General features: G+C 41.7%; 1 protein-coding gene across 2 annotated transcripts in view; it reads left to right on the forward strand.

Annotated features, from left to right (window-relative positions):
• Positions 1–23,096, forward strand: part of LOC110502389 (SH3 and multiple ankyrin repeat domains protein 2) — a 154,226-nt gene that overhangs the window by 79,563 nt on the left and 51,567 nt on the right. Inside the window, exons 11-13 of one of the 2 annotated variants that reach the window (XM_036959148.2) lie at positions 2,726–2,886; positions 5,470–5,577; positions 18,131–18,212. In XM_036959148.2, coding sequence (XP_036815043.2) covers positions 2,726–2,886; positions 5,470–5,577; positions 18,131–18,212 — 351 coding nt within the window. Of the gene's footprint in view, positions 1–2,725; positions 2,887–5,469; positions 5,578–18,130; positions 18,213–23,096 lie in introns of those variants that run through there. The other variant, XM_090212646.1, reaches the window with a different exon arrangement.

Here is a 23,096-nt window from a genome sequence, read left to right on the forward strand (position 1 = left end):
TGGTGGTCAGATATTATGTAAATTAGAGCTAAAGGTAATGTGTCACCCAATGAATTATGAAAATATAAAACATTCCCTGTTATTCAAAATTAAATCCATATTCACTAATTGTAGGCTAACTGTAACACGCCCTGCACAATCAATGAACCAACAGCCTGGCCTAGGGCTCTACGTTCTCTCCCAGATTCATGGATACACATTTGGGAGCGTAGCATTTGGTCACCTGTCCATCCAGTATGCACAATAATACAATCCACACTCAAAGGCTAGAACATGTATGTACCTAAAACATCTTAAATCGTAGGCTATGTCTTGTATGAAGGTGCAATCAGAATTGTTATTCAGGTTGTTGTTTTTTATATGTGTATAACGTGTTTTGAATTAATCATCACCTTAGAAAGCATTGTCCATTTTGTTGTGTTTGGCTTTGATACAACATCCACAACAACCATGTTTTACACTGTTTCAACCTGCTGTTGAACTGTTTTGATGATCAGTGTTTGATGTGATTTTCAATTTCATTTGCATTGGATGTCAGAGTGGATAGTTAGAGGAACAATAGAGCCCTGAGTACCAGACCATTAGGACCTGGTGGAGAGACAGTAGAGCCCTGAGTACCAGACCATTAGTACCTGATGGAGGAACAATAGAGCCCTGAGTACCAGACCATTAGGACCTGGTGGAGAGACAGTAGAGCCCTGACTACCAGACCATTAGGACCGGGTGGAGGGACAATAGAGCCCTGAGTACCAGACCATTAGGACCGGGTGGAGGGACAATAGAGCCCTGAGTACCAGACCATTAGGACCTGATGGTAGTTAGAGTCCTGAGTACCAGACCATTAGTACCAGGTGGAGGGACAATAGAGCCCTGAGTACCAGGCCATTAGGACCTGATGGAGGGACCATAGAGCCCTGAGTACCAGACCATTAGGACCTGGTGGAGGGACAATAGAGCCCTAATTACCAGACCATTAGGAACTGGTGGAGAGACAGTAGAGCCTTGAGTACCATTAGGATCTGATGGAGGGACCATAGAGCCCTGAGTACCAGGCCATCAGGATCTGATCGTAGTTAGCAAATTGGGCACTATACCCTGATGAAGACAGCTTCACTGTCGAAACGTTGGACATAAAATTTTAGCATCTGAGCTCCTAGAGTGTTCCAGCTTTTCTTAATTTTTTTAAGTGTTCCACTCCACTAGCCAGCACCTGGCCTAAATCGGTGTTCGTTTCTTTCGCCTCTAGTAAATTGGGCACTACCAAAGCATGTGCATAAAAGGATATTACCGTGACTCAACAGTCACGTGGAATTTGACTTGCTGTCATGACCTAGTCACAGTCACACTGTGTACCTGGTCTGGGGGAGGAGGCTCGGCGCTCATCCCTGGGCCGATCACAGGAAGTGAACTCACCAGGTTGTCGCTGCGCTGCTGCTGTTGCCTTGGTTGTGTGAGAGATGTGTACAGTACACCATCGCCACCATCTCTATCTGAGTACCCCATGTCATCTGTGGAGCTTCAAAATGTGTTGTTATTGTCGGTGTAAACCTTGTTCTAGTACACTTTGTTCCTCAGAGTGACATTGAAGGAATTTTAAGTCTAAGCACTCTAAGTCCACACATTATGCTTCTGTGAAAAATAGTCTTGCTGTGCAGGGCTCTTGTGCAAAATAGACAAGATCATCGTAAATTGGGGCCCTTAACTTCTCATTGTAGTGCAGAAGCCATTCTAATGATTCCATCTACGCCCTCTTCCCCTGTATCATGTCTCTCTATAAATCAGAGAGAGGTAAAGAGCTTGTGGATAATTCGTTTCCCTGTTGTTCTTGTTGTGTTGTAGAACAGATAATGTGTGTGGAGAGTAGGTCTGGACCACAGCCAGGGCCGGGAATAAAGCCCCTGTGGAGGGACACACACCGTGTAGCTACTTCGCACAACCATTGGACAGAGAGAGTTCACTGCTTTAATTAGCTAGAAGGAGCATGTGTGTTGTACCAACAGAGGAGAGATTTGTCACTGCCTCAGGCTTCACTATAAAGGATTGTACCCTTATACCAGTGGACCCTCATAGTAATTGAACTGTACAAGCACTTTCCAATAACGTAATAAGTGATGGTGTTCTGGATTTAGAAACATTTATGCAGTATTGGTAAATGTTTTTTAGTAAATATATATTTGTTCCTGTGTCCCAATTGCTACGTATTTCACTTATCCATGCTATTGGATGTCAGACCTTTGAGTGTGAAATGGAACATATAAACATTGTGTTGAAGATCAGCTCAGGGTTGATCATGCTCATTATTATGGATGTGTTCAGTTCCAGATATGACCTCATATTGTAGAGAGGCAGTTTTACAGCAGTCCAACAGAGGGGGCCATTGCACAGCCTTTCATTCTGTGTCAGTGGTGCATGCCTCTGCTACTGTGGTGTGTGGCTCACTGAGTACGGTACATACCCATCTGATAACCATACCATTTAGATGTTGTCTGAAAATATGTTTGTTCCATAGCTCTTCCCTGTTTGTCCTGAATATCCCCTCTAAACACACAGTACAATGTTTCAGGGAGTCACAGGCTGCAAAAGTGTGCCTTGTGTCAAAAGACTGTGCTCCTTTTAATGGACCAGTGTGTGTGACCACAGGAAGACATCAGTATATTTTTGTGACTACAGACTAACCTTCATCTTACACCACTCTCTGTTCCTCTCTTCTCCTCTGTCCCTCCAGCCCACACAAGGGTCGGGAAGAGTTCACTGGTGGCACAGACCGCCAGGGGCCCCAGTGTAAGCTGTACAGTGCTGTGGCAGGGAAGCACTTTGTGGTGACTAAGTCCTACCAGCCACAGGCCGAAGGGGAGATCACCCTGTACCAGAACGACAGGGTCAAAGGTGAACATCCCGCCCACTGCTCTTTGTTTTTTTCCAGAGGGAAGCAGTGCTTGAATTGGGTCACATGTTCTACTGCTTAAGTACCCCTCTATATTTGCTCTGAAATATGAACATCGTTACTCATTGTGTATTTATTCCTCATGTTATTATCTTTCTATAATGTTTCTCTCTGCATTGTTGGGAAGGGCCCATAAGTAAGCATTTCACTGTTAGTCTACACCTGTCAGAGTAAGACCCCAAAAATTGTCAAAGACTCCAGTCACCCTAGTCATAGACTGTTCTCTCTGATACCGCACGGCAAGCAGTACCGGAGCGCCAATTCTAGGACCAAAAGGCTCCTTAACAGCTTCTATCCCCAAGCCATAAGACTGCTGAACAATTCATCAAATGGCCACCCGGAGTATTTATGTTTTTACACTTCTGCTACTCTCTGTTTATTATCTATGCATATTAACTTTACCCCTACCTACAAATTACCTCAAACTACCCCACACATTGACTCGGTACCCCCTGTAAATAGCCTCGTTATTATTATTTTATTGTGTTACTTGTTTTATTTTTTTATTTTTTACTTTAGTTATTTAGTAAATAATTTTTTAAAACTCTATTTCTTGAACTGCATAGTTGGTAAGTAAGCATTTCACGGTAAGGTCTACCTTTCTACCTGTTGTATTCGGCACATGTGACAAATACAATTTGATTTGGTTATTTATGAAGCAAGTTACAAATAACATTTGATTTGATTTGATCTTGCCATTTAAATGAGTACTAGAGCCTTTTTAATTCCACTCCAAGCTCTGGAGGGAAGAGATATTAGAGGGAACAGTCTGTGTAGCCACTCAGAGGGATGTTGGAGGGAAGATATATTAGAGGGAACAGTCTTTGTAGCCACTCAGAGGGATGTTGGAGGGAAGAGATATTAGAGGGAATAGTCTTTGTAGCCACTCAGAGGGAAGTTGGAGGGAAGAGATATTAGAGGGAACAGTCTTTGTAGCCACTCAGAGGGAAGTTGGAGGGAAGAGATATTAGAGGGAACAGCCTTTGTAGCCACTCAGAGGGATGTTGGAGGGAAGAGATATTAGAGGGAACAGCCTTTGTAGCCACTCAGAGGGATGTTATTCAGAAGTGAAGCAGTCATCTGCTAGGACATTATGTGTTTTCCTAATGAGTGAGCTGTAATAAGCAACATTTGTATTCAAACGACTGCAGTGCAGTTTATTTACTCTGGTTATTTCTATCTTCAGTAGTAGCTATATTTCTTAGGAAAAATGGCTATATATTTTACAGATGTGTTTTTCCTCAGTACTTTCAGTTTTAATTAAATTGGGCCTTTTCTAAGGTTACATAATATTTACCTATCTAGCTCTTATGTTGTGTAAGCTGAAGTGGAGCTGAAGAGACCACAGTACTGGAGTGGAGCTGAAGAGATCACAGTCCTGGAGTGGAGCTGAAGAGACCACAGTCCTGGAGTGGAGCTGAAGAGACCACAGACACTACTGGAGTGGAGCTGAAGAGATCACAGTCCTGGAGTGGAGCTGAAGAGACCACACTACTGGAGTGGAGCTGAAGAGACCACAGACACTACTGGAGTGGAGCCGAAGAGATCACAGTCCTGGAGTGGAGCTGAAGAGACCACAGTCCTGGAGTGGAGCTGAAGAGATCACAGTCCTGGAGTGGAGCTGAAGAGACCACACTACTGGAGTGGAGCTGAAGAGATCACAGACACTACTGGAGTGGAGCTGAAGAGACCACACTACTGGAGTGGAGCTGAAGAGACCACAGACACTACTGGAGTGGAGCTGAAGAGACCACACTACTGGAGTGGAGCTGAAGAGACCACAGACACTACTGGAGTGGAGCTGAAGAGATCACAGACACTACTGGAGTGGAGCTGAAGAGACCACAGTACTGGAGTGGAGCTGAAGAGACCACAGTCCTGGAGTGGAGCTGAAGAGACCACAGGCACGGTACTGGAGTGGAGCTGAAGAGACCACAGCAACTACTGGAGTGGAGCTGAAGAGACCACAGCCATGGTACTGGAGTGGAGCTGAAGAGACCACAGACATGGTACTGGAGTGGAGCTGAAGAGACCACAGGCACAGTACTGGAGTGGAGCTGAAGAGACCACAGACATGGTACTGGAGTGGAGCTGAGGAGACCACAGACATGGTACTGGAGTGGAGCTGAAGAGACCACAGACATGGTACTGGAGTGGAGCTGAAGAGACCACAGAAACTACTGGAATGGAGCTGAAGAGACCACAGAAACTACTGGAGTGGAACTAGGGTCTTTTTAAGTCAGTCTGCATGGAAAAGTACAGGAGTAATTATTCCCTTACATACTACTGTCTCTCTTTGTCTTACACAGTCTATTTTTCTTCTTCTCTCTCTCCCCCCTATCTCTCTCTCTCTCTCTCTCTCTCTCTCTCTCTCTCTCTCTCTCTCTCTCTCTCTCTCTCTCTCTCTCCCTCACACACACTCTCTCCCCCCTCTGTCTCTCTCTCACCCCTCTGTCTCTCCCTCTCCCTCTCCTTCCCTCCTCCCCTCTCTCTCTATCTCTCTCTCTCCCTCTCTCTCCTCTCAGTGCTCTCCATAGGTGAGGGTGGTTTCTGGGAGGGCAGTGCCAGGGGTAACGTGGGATGGTTCCCAGCAGAGTGTGTGGAGGAGACCCCTAACCAAGAGGAAAGACCATGTAAGTTCTGAGAGAGAGAGAGAGAGAGAGAGAGAGAGAGACAGAGAGAGAGAGAGAGAGAAACGTTGTTAGTCCCAATAATCACCTCACTGTTCAAAATCACTTCTAAATCTCCTTGGCCTTTGTCAAAATTGGCCTTTACATAAAATGTTAAAGCTGTGTATTCAAACACCAACCATTGGATAATACAGTTCCTCTAATTCTTGTGAGAGAATCTTGTGCTCGGTCTCGGCCCTAGCTCTCTCATGCTCTGATAACCCTCTGAATATGAGAAGTCCCTTCTGGCCATGGCAGGCTGTTAATGCAATTAACACTCAGCAGCAAGGACACAGTACCCAGCATACACATGCATCCTTCACAACACAGTGTATGCATTGATTCTATACATTCGGTTGGTAAAAGGTTAAGCCACAAGGTACATCCATGTAAAGATGTGTAACCTGACCTGTGTCACCCTTGGTTCACTAACCTCTCCTAGTATGGCATCCTGGTGGATTAGGATGTGTAAAGTAGAGAGAGGGGCTGAAACCAGAGACTTCATAGTTCTGCACTAGACTACAATGCATTGTATTGCACAAAGTGGCGTGACTGACAGCTCTAGTACTGTAGTGGTTAATCAGCTGTAGTACTGTAGTATTTATTCAAAATGTCTGCTGCTGAACTGAGAACCTTTGGTTCTCTATTGAACCCAAATAAGAGGTGTGTGTGTGTGTGTGTGTGTGTGTGTGTGTGTGTGTGTGTGTGTGTGTGTGTGTGTGTGTGTGTGTGTGTGTGTGTGTGTGTGTGTGTGTGTGTGTGTGTGTGTGTGTGTGTGTGTGTGAGTGAGTGAGTGAGTGAGTGTGTGTACTGTATACTTCTCCATGTGTGTGTGTTTGTGCTTGCTCCTGGGGGCAACCTTCTGTTTAAAGTTATTTTGGTCTAAATAAATGCTTTCCACATCAGTACAGCCAGTGTTCAGTAGCTGTGTTCAGTAGCAGTGTTCAGTAGCAGTGTTCAGTAGATGTGCTCAGTAGCTGTGTTCAGTAGCAGTGTTCAGTAGCAGTGTTCAGTAGCTGTGTTCAGTATCAGTGTTCAGTAGCAGTGTTCAGTAGCTGTGTTCAGTAGCTGTGTTCAGTAGCAGTGTTCAGTAGCAGTGTTCAGTAGATGTGTTCAGTAGCAGTGTTCAGTAGCAGTGTTCAGTAGCAGTGTTCAGTAGCTGTGTTCAGTATCAGTGTTCAGTAGCAGTGTTCAGTAGATGTGTTCAGTAGCTGTGTTCAGTAGCAGTGTTCAGTAGCTGTGTTCAGTAGCTGTGTTCAGTATCAGTGTTCAGTAGCAGTGTTCAGTAGCAGTGTTCAGTAGCTGTGTTCAGTAGCTGTGTTCAGTAGCAGTGTTCAGTAGCAGTGTTCAGTATCAGTGTTCAGTAGCAGTGTTCAGTAGCTGTGTTCAGTAGCAGTGTTCAGTAGCTGCGTTCAGTAGCTGAATTCAGTAGCTCTGCTCAGGCCAGAGGGGACGAGGGTATCTCTTGAGTTAAAAGCACACCACTTTGCATGTTCTGGCGGCACAGATGTAATGATGTAATTATAATAACCCAGCAATTGAATCACTTAATAACAAGTGGCAGGTGTATTATTTTTAAAGATATACTCTATGGCGCACTTATAAGCCAAAATTGAAGCAATTGATGTGATTCATTAATTGTATATCAGCCTCATTATCTATCTGAAAGGTCACCTGCATTCCATTTATACTGCATGTAGCCAGCTTGTGTCATTCATAATGCTCCATGTAATCCTAACACACACTGGCATAGCACACACCCCCGCAGCCCCCGCAAATGGGGCCCACGAGTTTTAAAATGTACATTTGGGGAATTATTTGTTTTGGGAATTTTCAAAATGCTTGAAATATTATTCATTTACATGTCGACTCTATGCCTGGAAATGCCCTTGTCCAGAGCAAAGGATCCCCATTTTAAATGAATATATATATAAATGAATATTTTTTTTGTCAAGATTCTGACAAAATATTTGAATCACTGTTCTGCATGGATACTTAAACAATTGAAGTATTTGCTGTGCTAGACCTAAGGGGGAATATTTGCTTTATAAATCTTGTTTTATGATCTAAATCTAGAAAAACATGCCAAAATGCTAACACAATTAGCCTTGGAGCATTTAACAGTGCTTTAAAACAAAAACAAGTTGTAGATTTGTATTACATATTTGAAAAATCTAATGTTATAATTAAATAATCAAGGCCTTTAAACACTTGTTGGACAATAATTTTAAAAAATGAAGTGTCTTTTATTGTGTCTGACGGAGTTGACATAAATCCAATAGGTTGCATTTTATGAAGGAAAAAAAAATATATATATATATTTTTTACATGGTGTGATAGCTGATACTTTGGTCTATCAAAATATATATTACACATTTGATCAGTATTAAGACAAATATTTGCGGAAAAAAAGCTGAGATTGTCCTGTCTTTCAAGAATCTCTGAGCACTACAACAGAAACATTTTCTCTCATACGCGTTGTAAAAAATATATATACACTACCGTTCTAAAGTTTGGGCTCACTTAGAAATGTCCCTGTTTTTGAAAGAAAAGCACATTTTTGTCCATTAAAATAACTTCAAATTGATCAGAAATACAGTGTAGACATTGTTAATGTTGTAAATGACTATTGTAGCTGGAAACGGCTGATTTTTAATGGAATATCTACATACTGTAGGCGTACAGAGGCCCATTATCAGCAACCACCACGCCCGTGTTCCAATGGCACGTTGTGTTAGCTAATCCAAGTTTATAATTTTAAAAGATGAATTGATCATTAGAAAACCCTTTTGCAATTACTGTATGTTAGCACAGCTGAAAACTGTTGTCCTAAAGATGCATTAAAACTGTTCTTCTTTAGACTAGTTGAGTATCTGGAGCATCAGCATTTGTGGGTTCGATTACAGGCTCAAAATGGCCAGAAACAAAGCACATTCTTCTGAAACTCGTCAGTCTATTCTTGTTCTGAGAAATGAAGGCTATTCCATGCGAGAAATTGCCAAGAAACTGAAGATCTCGTACAATGCCTTCAGAAAGTAAACACACCCCTTGACTTTTTCCACATTTTGTTGTGTTACAGCCTGAATTGCAATAGATTTAATTGAGATGTTGTGTCACCCGCCTACACACTATACTGCATAATGTTAAAGCAGAATTGTGTTTTTATACATTTCTACAAATGAATTAAAAATTAGAAGCTGAAATGTCGAGTCAATAAGTAATCAACCCCTTTGTTATGGCAAGCTTAAATAAGTTCAGGAGTAAATATTTGCTAAACAACTCACATAATAAGTTGCATCAACTCACTCTGTGTACAATAATAGTGTTTAACATGATTTATGAACAACTCCCTCATCTCTGTACCACACACATACAACTATCTATACTATACAATAAGATCCCTCAGTCGAGCAGTGAATTTCAAACACAGATTCAACCACAAAGACCAGGGAGGTTTTCCAATGCCTCGCAAAGAAGGGCACCACTTGGTAGATGGGTAAAATATTAAAAAGCAGACATTGAATATTCCTTTGAGCATGGTGAAGTTATTAATTACACTTTGGATGGTGTATCAACCCAGTCACGACAAAGATACAGGCGTCCTGCCTAATTTAGTTCCCGGAGAGTAAGGAAACTGCTCAGTGATTTCATCACGAGGCCAATGGTGAATTTAAAGCAGTTACAGAGTTTAATGGCTGTGATAGGAGAAAACTGAGGATCAACAACATTGCAGTTACTCTACAATACAAACCTAAATGACAGAGTGAAAAGAAGGAAGCCTGTACAGAAGAAAAATATTACAAAACATGCATCCTGTTTGCAACAAGGCACTAAAGTAAAACTGCAAATAATGTGGCAAAGAAATTAACTTTATGACCTGAATACAAAGTATTATATTTGGGGTAAATCCCACATAATCCACTGTGTACCAGTCTTCATATTTTCAAGCATGGTGGTAGCTGCATCATGTTATGGGTATGCTTGTCATCTGCAAGGAGTAAGGGGGGTTTAGGATTAAAATAAATGGAACGGAGCTTAGAATAGGTAAAATCTTAGAGGACACCCGGTTCCAACAGACAATGTGAGACTAATTCACCTTTCAGCAGGACATTAACCTAAAACACAAGGCCAAATATACACCAGAGTTGCTTACCAAGATGACATTGAATGTTCCTTAGTGGGCTAATTACTGTTTTCACTTAAATTAGCTTGAAAATCTATGGCAACACTTGAAAATGGCTGTGTGGCAACAATCAACAACAACTTGACAGACCATGACGAATTATTTTAATAATAATGTGCAAATATTGTACTATCCAGGTGTGCAAAGCTCTTAGAGACTTACCTGTAATGACTCACAGTTTTCATCGCTGCCAAAGGTGATTCTAACATGTATTGACTGATATTTCCATTTCATTTTCAATAAATGTAAAAAAAATAATATTAAAACATGTTTTCACTTTATCATTATGGGTTATTGGTGTGTAGATGGGTGAGAAAAATATATATTTAATCCATTTTGAATTCAGGCTATAACACAATAAAATGTGGAATAAGTCAACAGGTGCAGTATGAATACATTCTGAATGCACTGTTTGTAATTTTGGGGGGAGGTTGCTCAGACCTTGCATTCAAGTACATCAGAGAGTGTTTTTATGGAAAATAAAAAGTAACAAGTGAAAAAATAAATCAACGTTATCGCTGTCGCCATCACAATGTTATTAGCCACCTTCTGACAAATAATTGCACAACACATGAGATTTGATTCTGGGTGGCAAGATTACAATGTTATTGGTCGTCTTTGAACTGTATCATATGCAGGATGGTGGTGGATAGAAATGAATGCAGGATGTTTTAAACAAGCAGGCAGTCTCGAGAAGTGATGGCAAGCCATCTGTGATTGGCCGGGAGGGTTGTGTGTGTGTGGCAGTACACTATGAGTCATGATGACGACCGTATAATGTCAGTCCGCCTGTTACTCCTCTCTGATAGAACACAAATATGCCATTGGATGTTCCAGACACTTGTGTGTGTGTGTTCCAACGTGTGTTCCAACATGTGTGTTCCAATGTGTGTGTTCCAATGTGTTTGTGTGTTGCTTCCAGACACTCGTCTGTGGCTTGGCTAGTGTTAGAACAATGTGCAGTGACAGGAGAGGTCTCTTGATATAGGTGAATGCTAGCTTTGGTGTTTACCTCTCCCTCAAAATGTGTTGGCAAAGATGTTTTTAATGTCCGATTCAGGATATTTGTAATACTCATATCTATTTGTGAATCCTTAAAGACCTACTTGTTGTACTGAGTGACTGGACAGTGCCACAATGGCCCGATCAGTACATTTTGACCGGATTTGTCAATTATAGGAAACAGTGTTGCTATACAAATTCAGTTTATGAAGGATATGATAATTCACTCTGTTTGGGGAAGGGGGTATGATTGATGGATTAAGAACGATTTGACATTACAACGTCGATGTGGGCTACAATTGGCTGTCGACTTTTTCACCAATACATCTGTTTCCCTTTGCCTGAAGGGACAGCTAATGCACACACAATATTTCAGATGTAGTTATAACTGCTGAAATACCATCTGAATATATGCTGTAGTCTGGTAGTAGCTATCTATCTGTGCAGCTGCTTGGTTACTAATCTCCCATAGACTGACTACATAAACGCAACTGGTACCAAATTATGCGAGATTTTAGTTATTGGTTAAGCGAGGTTACTTGGTTACTAACATCATGCAGTTGTGCCAGAATCGTAAACCCTTCACTGCAACACTCATGTACATTCCTGATTGATATATTTCCATGGAAACGTTCTCTGTACACTGTACAAGCCCGGTTGCTAAGGAGTGGGCCTTGGCAAGATTTTTTTCTCTTTTTGTAGGATTTTTTCTCTCTCTCACTCTCTCTGTGCACTAAGAACAGAGCTTACGTGGGACTTGTTCATTACCAGATAGAGTTGCTCTCTTTATCTCAACGGGGATGGTTATGGCCTATGTATCTTCACATACTGGGATTTGTCAAACTTTCTTGGGATGTTTCTTAAAGGCTTTGTAGCCTGAGGACTAGAGGTGGAAAGGTGAGGTTATTCTGACTGTGAAGGGAACTTGGAGGTGAAGGTGTGAGCGTTTCCGGGAAGCACTCCATTAGAGGGGAGGAAGAGGGCGCAAATGGAAGAGACGGCCAAATCCAGGAAGAAGGTTCATTTTGGAGGTACAGCACTGTGTGAGTGTTGGGGAGGGAAAGGGGTGAGAGCGAGTGAGCGAAGACCATATTTAGCTGGTAGTCTGGTTGTAAACAGGGTTGTATTGTGTTTTTAACAGAACGTGTTTCACCTGGAAAACAGAGGAACATATGGATTTCTGTTTGTTATTATCAGTGTTTTAGTTGGACGTGTGTGTGGGTTTATTTACACAGACAGTGGATTGTGTACATTTTATTTTCAGGTTGAGTGTAGTGTTACTTATATAAAGGGGGTGGAAGACTCCATAACTGTAAATTATAATGTTGTGTTTTTCATAACCTGTACTGTATAGCCTGTTGTCTGTGTATGTATTCATGTACATCACTATGTATATATACACCTTCCTCACTATGTATGTATTCATCTTCCTCAGGGGAAGTATTTCAGGGGTTGCAGACATCTGATCAGACATAACACATGCAGTACAGTTCAGTACAGTGGTTGAATTTATTAATGGTTGAATCTATCCTATTGTGCTAGTTTTGCATTCGATCCACATAGTATTATTAGCCTAGCTGTGTTACTATCCATTTCAAATGTAAGAGTCAGGTTGAAGCTTGGATTTACCAAGCTAGCCACTGATTGTGCTAGGCTACGATAGGCTAGCCACTGTCTGTGCTTGGCTAGGATAGGCTAGCCACTGATTGAGCTAATCTATGCTAGCCACTGACTGAGCAAGGCTATGCTAGGCTAGCTACAGTACTCCCATGGTATTGTGATTTAGTATTCACCAGCAGCAACTGTCAGCACAGTGCACACTGGTCAAGTAGTCTTTTTTTATTCTGCTGTCTGTGCGTTGAGGAGGGGAGGGGAGGGAGGGAGGTGTGTTTGCACTCTACTTTTACTGGAGACAAGCAGAGAGAGAGAGAGAGAGAGAGAGAGAGAGAGAGAGAGAGAGAGAGAGAGAGAGAGAGAGAGAGAGAGAGAGAGAGAGAGAGAGAGAGAGAGAGAGAGAGAGAGAGAGAGAGAGAGAGAGAGAGAGAGAGAGAGAGAGAGAGAGAGAGAGAGAGAGAGAGAGAGAGAGAGAGAGAGAGAGAGAGAGAGAGAGAGAGAGAGAGAGAGAGAGAGAGAGAGAGAGAGAGAGAGAGAGAGAGAGATACATACATACATACATACATACATACATACATACATACATACACGCTGGGGGTTTGGCCAGGGCCTGACCAGAGCTATACACTGTACAAATTCTTTGGTTAACTTAAACGAGTGCCTCCACCTAAAAGGAGATTAAACCTTAACTTTGCTAGAGTTTCGAAACACATGGTTGGCAAGGTTTTGGGACAGTTTAATACTACATTTGACCAGATTGAGAGGGTATTGGGACAGGTTGATACTACTTTTGACCAGGTTGTGAGGGTATTGGGAGATTGGTACAATTTTTGACCAGGTTGTGAGGGTATTGGGACAGATTGGTACAACTTTTGACCATATTGAGAGGGTATTGGGACAGATTGGTACTACTTTTGACCAGATTGAAAGGGTATTGGGACAAGTTGGTACTACTTTTGACCAGATTGAGAGGGTATTGGGACAAATTGGTACTACTTTTGACCAGATTGAGAGGGTATTGGGACAGATTGGTACTACTTTTGACCAGGGTCAATACACTGTTAAAATAGAAATACTCAAAACAACAATCATTGTGTTGTAAAACCATAAAAAGTAGTACACCTAATCTGAGATCTGGTGTCTGGAGGGTGTTTGAATGTAAATCCAATATAACTGAATGTATTTCTAAACAGAATGGAAAAAAGTGGTTCCTTGATCTGAATAATTGTGTTTTTAAGAGAGTGTTCCAGCATCAAAACCCATAAATAATGTTTTGGCAGACTGTGTTGTGTCTCTCATTCAATGAAATTGTTTAACATTTCAAATTTGTTTATAGCATAAATATTGACTGATGATTTTCAGTCAATATTTTGATTCACATTTTTGAGAAGACACTGGGAAATGAATATTTTTCCTAGGGTAAACTTTGACACTTATTATAAGCTACAGTTGCCAGGTCCATTGTGAGATTATAAATTATGTTACAATCAAGATTTTTAGGGCTATTTGGTTTAGTGCATTCAGACATTCTTCAGACCCCTTGACTTTTTGCACATTTTGTTACGATACAGCCTTACTCTAAAATTGATTTAAAAAAAAAATCCCTCATCAATCTACTCACAATGCCCCATAATGATACATTTTGCAAATGTAAAAAAACAACAACTGAAATATCACATTTAAATACGGGTAGCCTTCCACAAGCTTCCCACAATAAGTTGGGTGAATTTTGGCCCATTCCTCCTGACAGAGCTGATGTAACAGAGTCAGGTTTGTAGGTCTCCTTGCTCGAACACGCTTTTTCCATTCTGCCCACACATTTTCTATAGGATTGAGGTCAGGGCTTTGTGATGGCCACTCCAATACCTTGACTTTTTTGTCCTTAAGCCATTTTGCCACAACTTTGGAAGTATGCATGAGGTCATTGTCCATTAGCGACCAGCATTTAACTTCCTGACTGATGTCTTGAGATGTTGCTTCAATATATCTAGATAATTGTCCTATCTCATGATGCCATCTATTTTGTGAAGTGCACCAGTCCCTAATGCAACAAAGCACCCCCACAACATAATGCTGCCACCCCCATGCTTCATGGTTGGGATGGTGTTCTTCGCTTACAAGCCTCTTCCTTTTTCCTCCAAACATAACGATGGTCATTATGGCCAAACAGTTATATTTTTGTTTCATCAGACCAGAGGACATTTCTCCAAAAAGTATGATCTTTGTCCCCCATGTGCAGTTGCAAACCGTAGTCTGGCTTTTTTATGGCGGCTTTGGAGCACTGGTTTCTTCCTTGCTGAGCGGCCTTTCAGGTTATGTCGATATAGAACTTGTTTTACTGTGTAAAGTACATTCATCTCTAGGAGACAGAACGCATCTCTTTCCTGAGCGGTATGACGGCTGCGTGGTCCCATGGTGTTTATACTTGCGTACTACTTGTGTACTATTGTGGTACCTTCAGGCATTTGGAAATTGCTCCCAAGGATGAACCAGACTTGTGGAGGTCTACAAAAAAAAAACTGAGGTTTTGTCTGATTTCTTTTTTTATTCCCCATGATGTCAAGCAACGAGACACTGAGTTTGAAGGTAGGCCTTGAAATACATCCACAGGTACACCTCCAATTGACTCAAATGATGTCAATTAGCCTATCAGAAGCTTCTAAAGCCATGACATAATTTTCTGGAATTTTCCAAGCTGTTTAAAGGCACAGTCAACTTAGTGTATGTAAACTTCTGACCCACTGGAATTATGATACAGTGAATTATAAGTGAAATAATCTGTCTGTAAACAATTGTTGGAAAAATGACTTGTGTCATGCACAAAGTAGATGTCCTAACCGACTTGCCAAAACTATAGTTTGTTAACAAGAAATTTGTGGAGTGGTTGAAAAACAAGTTTGAATGACTGCAACCTAAGTGTATTTAAACTTCCGTCTTCAACTGTAAGTATTCAGACCCTTTACTCAGTACTTTGTTGAAGCACCTTTGGCAGCGATTACAGCCTTGGGTCTTATTGGGTATGATGCTACAAGCTTGGCACGCCTGTATTTGGGGAGTTTCTCCCATTCTTCTCTGCAGATGCTCTCAAGCTCTGTCAGGTTGGATGGGGAGCGTCGCTGCACAGATATTTTCAGGTCTCTCCAGAAATGTTTGATCCGTTTCAAGTCTGGGCTCTTGCTGGGCCACTAAAGGACATTCAGAGACTTGTCCCGAAGCCACTCCTGCATTGTCTTGGCTGTTTGCTTAGGGTAGTTGTTTTGTTGGAAGGTGAACATTCGCCCCAGTCTGAGGTCCTGAGCGCTCTGGAGAAGATTTCACTGTACTTTGCTCCGTTCATCTTTCCTTCGATCCTTACTAGTTACCTAGTCCTTACCGCTGAATAGCATCCCCACATCATGATGCTGCCACCACCATGCTTCACCGTAGGGATGGTGCCAGGTTTCCTCCAGACGTTGGCATTCAGGCTAAAGAGTTCAATCTTGGTTTCAGACCAGAGAATATTGTTTCTCAGGGTTTGAGAGTATTTTAGGTGCCTTTTGGCAAACTCCAAGTGGACTGTCATGTGCATTTTACTGAGGAGTGGCTTCTGTCTGGCCGATCTACTATAACGGCCTGATTGGTGGAGTTCTGCAGAGATGGTTGTCTTTCTGTAAGGTTCTCCCATCTCCACAGAGGAACTCTGAAGCTCTGTCAGAGTGACCATCAGGTTATTGGTCACCTCGCTGACCAAGGCCCTTCTCCCTGATTGCTCAGTTTGCCAGGCGGCCAGCTCTAGGAACAGTCTTGGTAGTTCACACCTTCTTCCATTTAAGAATGATGGAGGCCACTGTTTTCTTGGGGACCTTCAATGCTGTAGACATTTTTTGGTACCCTTCCCCAGATCTGTTCCTCAACACAATTCTGTCTCGGAGCTCTACGGATAATTCCTTCAACCTCATGCCTTGGTTTTTGCTCTGACATGCACTGTCAACTGTGGGTCATTATATAGACAGGTGTGTGCCTTTCCAAATCATGTCCAATCAATTGAATTTACCACAGATGGACTCCAATCAAGTTGTAGAAACATCTCAAGGATGATCAATGGAAACAGGATGCACCTGAGCTCAATTTCGAATCTCAAAGCAAAAGGTCTGAATATTTATCTAAATAAGGTATTTATGTTTTTTATTTAATCAAACTCATCAGTCAATATTTATGCTATAAATGAATTTGAAATGTAAAACCATTTGATTCAATGAGAGACACAGCCAAAACAGTATGTATGTGTTTTGATGCTGTAACACTCTCTTAAAACACAATTATTCAGATCAAAGAACCACTTTGGGTGTTTTAAAGTTTTTCCATCCTGTTTAGAAATACCTTGAGTTACATTGGATTTACATTCACCCTTCAAACACCAGATCTCAGATTAGGTGTACTACTTTTCAATGGTTTTACTACACAATGATTGTGTTTTGAGTTTTAATAGTGTATGGGCCCTGGTCAAAAGTTGTACACCATAAACTACAAAGGGTGCAATTTGGGACATAGCCAGAGAGACACCACCGACAAGGAGTTTCATTAGTACTGTGTCTGGCGGGGTGCTTTCACCCATGCTGAAAAGGTGCGTAACACCCATGCTGAAAAGGTGCGTAACACCCATGCTGAAAAGGTGCGTAACACCCATGCTGAAAAGGTGCGTAACACCCATGCTGAAAAGGTGCGTGACACCTTTGTCATTCCACAGCTTCTCAGAACATAATAGCTTAGCAGTTTCCTATAAGTCTTCAAATTTGAACTTAAAATTTGAAACCAAACATGGTGATTAATAAGAAATAATGTACATCTCATAAATCAATGAAATGTAATTGTGGACTTTGATGGAAAAAGCAGAAGGAATTGAGGTGTTTGATGTATGTTTACCGAGAAATAGAAGGGCCCTTGACTAGAGTAGACCTACCCTGTATGAGTACACATCTACCTACTACATACATTATATGGCTATGTAATATAAGCCATATAACTCACCCTGCTATCAAAGAGGCTGTGCTTAGAAAATAAATCAGTGGCTATGACAACCAGTGAGTAGGCTGGAGGGGAAAGTGAAAGTGTTGAGTCCCACGCAGTCAAGATATCAGCACATATCATCAACATGGAGAACAGAACAATACTAGAATAACGCTCACTGTGGTCTTCAACAACATCTTCAACATCTCCACATCCTATGAATGCATTTAATATGCCATTGTCTAAAGGTTAATGGATGGCTATTTAACAGCTGAAATGTTTGCTGTTTTTAAAGGGCCTTTGTTTATTTTTTATTGGTTTATTGATATTATGCGCCCCAAAAGGCACCCTAAGGACCGAGGTCAAAAGCAGTGCACTATATGGGGAATAGGGTGCCATTTAGGGTACAGTCGTGGTCGCCCCTTTAATGAATTGGTCACCCCTTTAATGAATTGGTCACCCCTTTAATGAATTGGTCACCCCTTTAATGAATTGGTCACCCCTTTAATGAATTGGTCACCCCTTTAATGAATTGGTCACCCCTTTAATGAATTGGTCACCCCCTTTAATGAATTGGTCACCCCCTTTAATGTATTGGTCACCCCTTTAATGAATTGGTCACCCCTTTAATGAATTGGTCACCCCTTTAATGAATTGGTCACCCCTTTAATGTATTGGTCACCCCTTTAATGAATTGGTCACCCCCTTTTTTACTGATTGTTCTGTCTTTAGATGCCCGAGCAGACAGGGCTGAGAGGAGGAAGCTTTTCAGGCACTACACCGTGGGGTCCTACGACAGCTTTGATGCATCAAGGTAAGGATTGGTTTCTTTCATTCCTCCGTAGAAAAAAAAGCCTATTCAAGGGGATGTTCAAAAGAATTATGGTGAAATCATAGTATTATACAGTGTGTTAAATGACCTGATCTGCTATCATATATGACACGTTTTAGATACAGTTTGTACATACACTACCGTTCAAAAGTTTGGGGTCACTTACAAATGTCCTTGTTTTCCATGAAAACATACATGAAATGAGTTGCAAAATGAAACGGAAATGTAGTCAAGATGTTGACAAGGTTATAAATAAGGATTTTTGATTGAAAAATAATTGCATTCTTCAAACTTTGCCTTCGTCAAAGAATCCTCCATTTGCAGCAATTACAGCCTTGCAGAACTTTGGCATTCTAGTTAATCTGAAGAGATTTCACCCCATGCTTACTGAAGCACCTCCCACAAATTGGATTGGCTTGATGGGAACTTTACGTACCATACGGTCAAACTGCTCCCACAACAGCCCAATAGGGTTGAGATCCGGTGACTGTGCTGGTCACTCCATTATAGACAGGATAACAGCTGACTGCTTCCTCCCTAAATAGTTATTGTATAGTTTGGAGCTTTGCTTTGGGTCATTGTCCTGTTGTAGGAGGAAATTGGCTCCAATTAAGCGCCATCCACAGGGTATGGCATGGCTTTGCAAAATGGAGTGATAGCCTTCCTTCTTCAATATCCCTTTTACCTTGTACAAATCTCCCACTTTACCACCACCAAAGCACCCCCAGGCCGTCACATTGCTTCCACCATGCCTGACAGACGGTGTCAAGTACTTCTCCAGCATCTTTTCATGTATTCTGCGTCTCACGAATGTTCTTTGTGATTCGAAACACCTTAAACTTAGATTTCTCTGTCCATAACACTTTTTCCAATTCCTCTATCCAGTGTCTGTGTTCTTTGCCAGTCTTATTATTATATATTTTTTTCATTTACAACATTAACAATGTCTACACTGTATTTCTGATCAATTTGATGTTATTTTAATGGACATAAATGTGCTTTTCTTTAAAAAACAGGGACATTTCTAAGTGACCCCAAACTTTTGAACAGTAGTGAAGAAGATACAGCTTACATATGCCTCACGTTTGGTGTCAGACTATAGATCTTTATGAATGGTGTCGAGACTGATATAATTGCATCACTAGCCTAATTCAATCGAAAAGAATGGACCAAACAACTATAAACAGTAAGCTATTCATCAGAGAATGCTGCCAGATGACAAAGAGAGGAGTTCATGTGACTTGTGAACTCAACCTTACACAGCTAGCACATGGTTTATGTAATGCATTGTCTTTCATTTGGGAATAGCATGTATGGGACATTGCATGAGAACCTTTTACCTGATGTTCATTTGCATATTTCAGTTTATTCATACATTTCAACTCATTCATTAGTAGTACTGTACTCTAATCTGTGACACCACTGATTACAACACTAAAAGTAGTACTGAGAGGGTGAGGTTCTACCTAGCAAGGGTATGTGTGTGTGTGTATCTGTTGTGTGTGTGTGTGTGTGCGTGTGCGTGTGTGTGTGTGTGTGTGTGTGTGTGTGTGTGTGCGCGCGTGTATGTGTCCACAGGAAAGGAGATTGGCTGAGCGAGAGTGTGTGTGAAAACTCTCGCTGTCAGATGGATGGTGATGTAAGAAATGCTTGAGCAGGGCCTTGCTTGTTCATTCCTGGGCAGTTGTTGCTGGAAATGTTACGCAAACAGCCCTGAGCTCAAAAACTCTACCGAGGAATGTCCTCGGCTTCTTCTCAGGGATCGGTCCACATGAGAAAGCATACGTTCACTGCACGGTTTTACTGATGAACATCCCAATGAAATCTATTGGTTCTAAAACACATACTAAGCCTCTACAGATCCTCCATGAGCAGAGAGAGAGAGAGAGAGAGAGAGAGAGAGAGAGAGAGAGAGAGAGAGAGAGAGAGAGAGAGAGAGAGAGAGAGAGAGAGAGAGAGAGAGAGAGAGAGAGAGAGAGAGAGAGAGAGAGAGAGAGAGAGAGAGAGAGAGAGAGAGAGAGAGAGAGAGAGAGAGAGAGAGAGAGAGAGAGAGAGAGAGAGAGAGAGAGAGAGAGAGAGAGAGAGAGAGAGAGAGAGAGAGAGAGAGAGAGAGAGAGAGAGAGAGAGAGAGAGAGAGAGAGAGAGAGAGAGAGAGAGAGAGAGAGGATGTTGTTAGTCCCAATAATCACCTCACTGTTCAAAATCACTTCTAAATCTCCTTGGCCTTTGTCAAAATTGGCCTTTACATAAAACGTTAGAGCTGTGTATTCAAACACCAACCATTGGATAATACAGTTCCTCTAATTCTTGTGAGAGAATCTTGTGCTCGGTCTCGGCCCTAGCTCTCTCATGCTCTGATAACCCTCTGAATATGAGAAGTCCCTTCTGGCCATGGCAGTCTTTATTGTTTTGAAACTTCTGTATGTGTAACGTTTACTGTTAATTTTTATTGTTTATTTCACTTTTGTATATTATCTACCTCACTTGCTTTGGCAATGTTAACACGTTTCCCATGCCAATAAAGCCCCTTGAATTGAATTGAATTGAGAGAGAGAGATCCATCCAACTGTGCTCATATACCCACCCCCCAGTACAACCAGTACAAGAGCAGAACACGTTGTCATGGAGACACAGGTAGCAGTGCTGTGAAGGCTTGCTGCATGCTGCTCCGCTCATCTGCTCTGGCATCATAGGCGACAGAGGTGATGGACTCCAGCCTGGTCCCTCTATCCTGGTCTCAGATCTGTTCCTGCTGTCTTGCCAAACTGGGCATAGTGTAGCAGATCTGGGTCTAGCCAACTGTGCAAGACACCAACAGATCTGGGGACCAGGCTACAGTATAGGGATAGAGATTTTGGGTAAACTTTGCCAGGATTCTGGTTTGCTGAACAAGGGGCATCTAGCAGGTTGGTATTTATCGAGATCTCTGCAGAGTGGTTACTAGCTGGCCTTGCCACAAAGTCACAAAATCAGATTTTAAATCTAACCTTAACCTTAAACCTAAACTAAACCACACTGCTAACCTTATGCCTAAGCTTACATTAAGACCAAAAAGCAACAACATCAAAATCACAATTTTTTTAACGACATAGAACATTTTGACTTTGTAGCTAACCCAGCTAGAGAAAACCACTCAGCTCTGCCTCCAGGACAAGATTCATCCCAATAAATATCAACCTGGGGATTGTTCTATATAAGGGGGATTTCCATTTTATCCTCTTGACCAGTTGGACTTCTTCAATAGGTTAACGTTATAATCACTTCAAAAGTGTGTAGTCCTACTTAGATGTACAGGTGATACATGAAGCAGAAAGGGGACTAATACTGCTAATTAGCTGAGCAGAGCCTGTCTGCATTGGGATAGCCATAGGCTGCCTTTTGGGTTCATACTTGAACATTGGAGTAGGCATGACTTGATTCTGTGTCCTGAAAGAATATTCACCATCATAATTACCATCATCACCTTCCTTATCATCATCATCACCACCATTGTCATCAGCATTATCATCCTTATCACCATCATCATCATCACCATCATCTCTTCCTTATCACCATCGTCGTCACCATCACCACCATTGTCATCACCATTATCATCCTTATCACCATCATCTCTTCCTTATCACCATCGTCGTCACCATCACCACCATTGTCATCAGCATCAGCATCATCATCCTTATCACCATCATCGTCATCTTTACCACCGTCATCATCACCATCATCTTCCTTATCACCCTCGTTGTCATCATCACCCTCGTCGTCATCATCATCATCTCCATCATCATCCTTATTATCATCATAATAGTTTTGTATTGCCTGGTATTACTGCACTGTTGGAGCTAGAAACACAAATATTTCACTGCACCTGCGATAACTTCTGCAAATCTGTGTACTTGACCGATAAACTTTGATCATCATTATCATCCCCCTGATTAGATCAAAGGTCACCATTGGTTCACCAGAATCTACCAAAACATTGTTGTCACTATGAGGACCCACAGGTCCACTTTGTCCCTGGAAAACTATGACTAACACCATTCTGACTACCAGCTCAAAGTAGTGTGTTACCATGGCAACCAGACATCCCACCACCAGCATCATGCTGCTGCTACCTCTGCTGCTCTCCCGTCAAATTCCTCCTTGGAACCCAACCAAGGCTTGCAATGCAATACTAATTCTGGAATGCTGTCTACTTGTGTAGCCTAGTTTATGAAAATGTGTCTGACCTACTGTTTGCATCCAAGCATACTAAATTGAAAGAATGCCATGCATCTTAAAATATTCACTTAAGCTATTATTTTTGTTGTTTGAAATCCAGCAAATGATTACTGAAAAATATGAGTGATTCCTTTCAAAAAATAAATAAAAACATTTCACCATTTTATGCTTTTATTTGTGGCACCAGCACTGTATTCTTCCATTTTCTGATGGTTTCGTTTAGTTGATATTGATATTAGGCCAAATCCAATCACATTATTGCAAAATTGTCTATAGGAATATAACTTTTTTCATCTTTCAGAAATGACACCACAGCATTAGAATGGTGCGGTTGTCATCCAGCATCCAGATCCCACAGCCTATAGGATTTACTGCTGGCCGAGGAACGAACATTTTGATAGGCTGAGGGTGGTCACTCCCATTAAATTGAATTAAATGACTGCTTATTTCCTATATTCGTTCATCCATTCATTCGTTCTTTCATTCATCCACTCAGCTTTGCACCCTATAGGGTGCCCTCATCCCTCCCTGACCTCGCTTCCCCAGCTATGTTTTTCTCTCTCTCATGTTTGCCGCTTGTGGTTTTCCTCTTTGGGTGGAAATGTTTCTCGCTATGGACAACCTAGCTTTGTCGCCGGCTCCTGCCGTTAG

This window comes from Oncorhynchus mykiss, chromosome 2 (assembly GCF_057628025.1).
Source record: "Oncorhynchus mykiss isolate SJ-2025 chromosome 2, ASM5762802v1, whole genome shotgun sequence".
NCBI classification, from domain to species: Eukaryota; Metazoa; Chordata; class Actinopteri; order Salmoniformes; family Salmonidae; genus Oncorhynchus; species Oncorhynchus mykiss.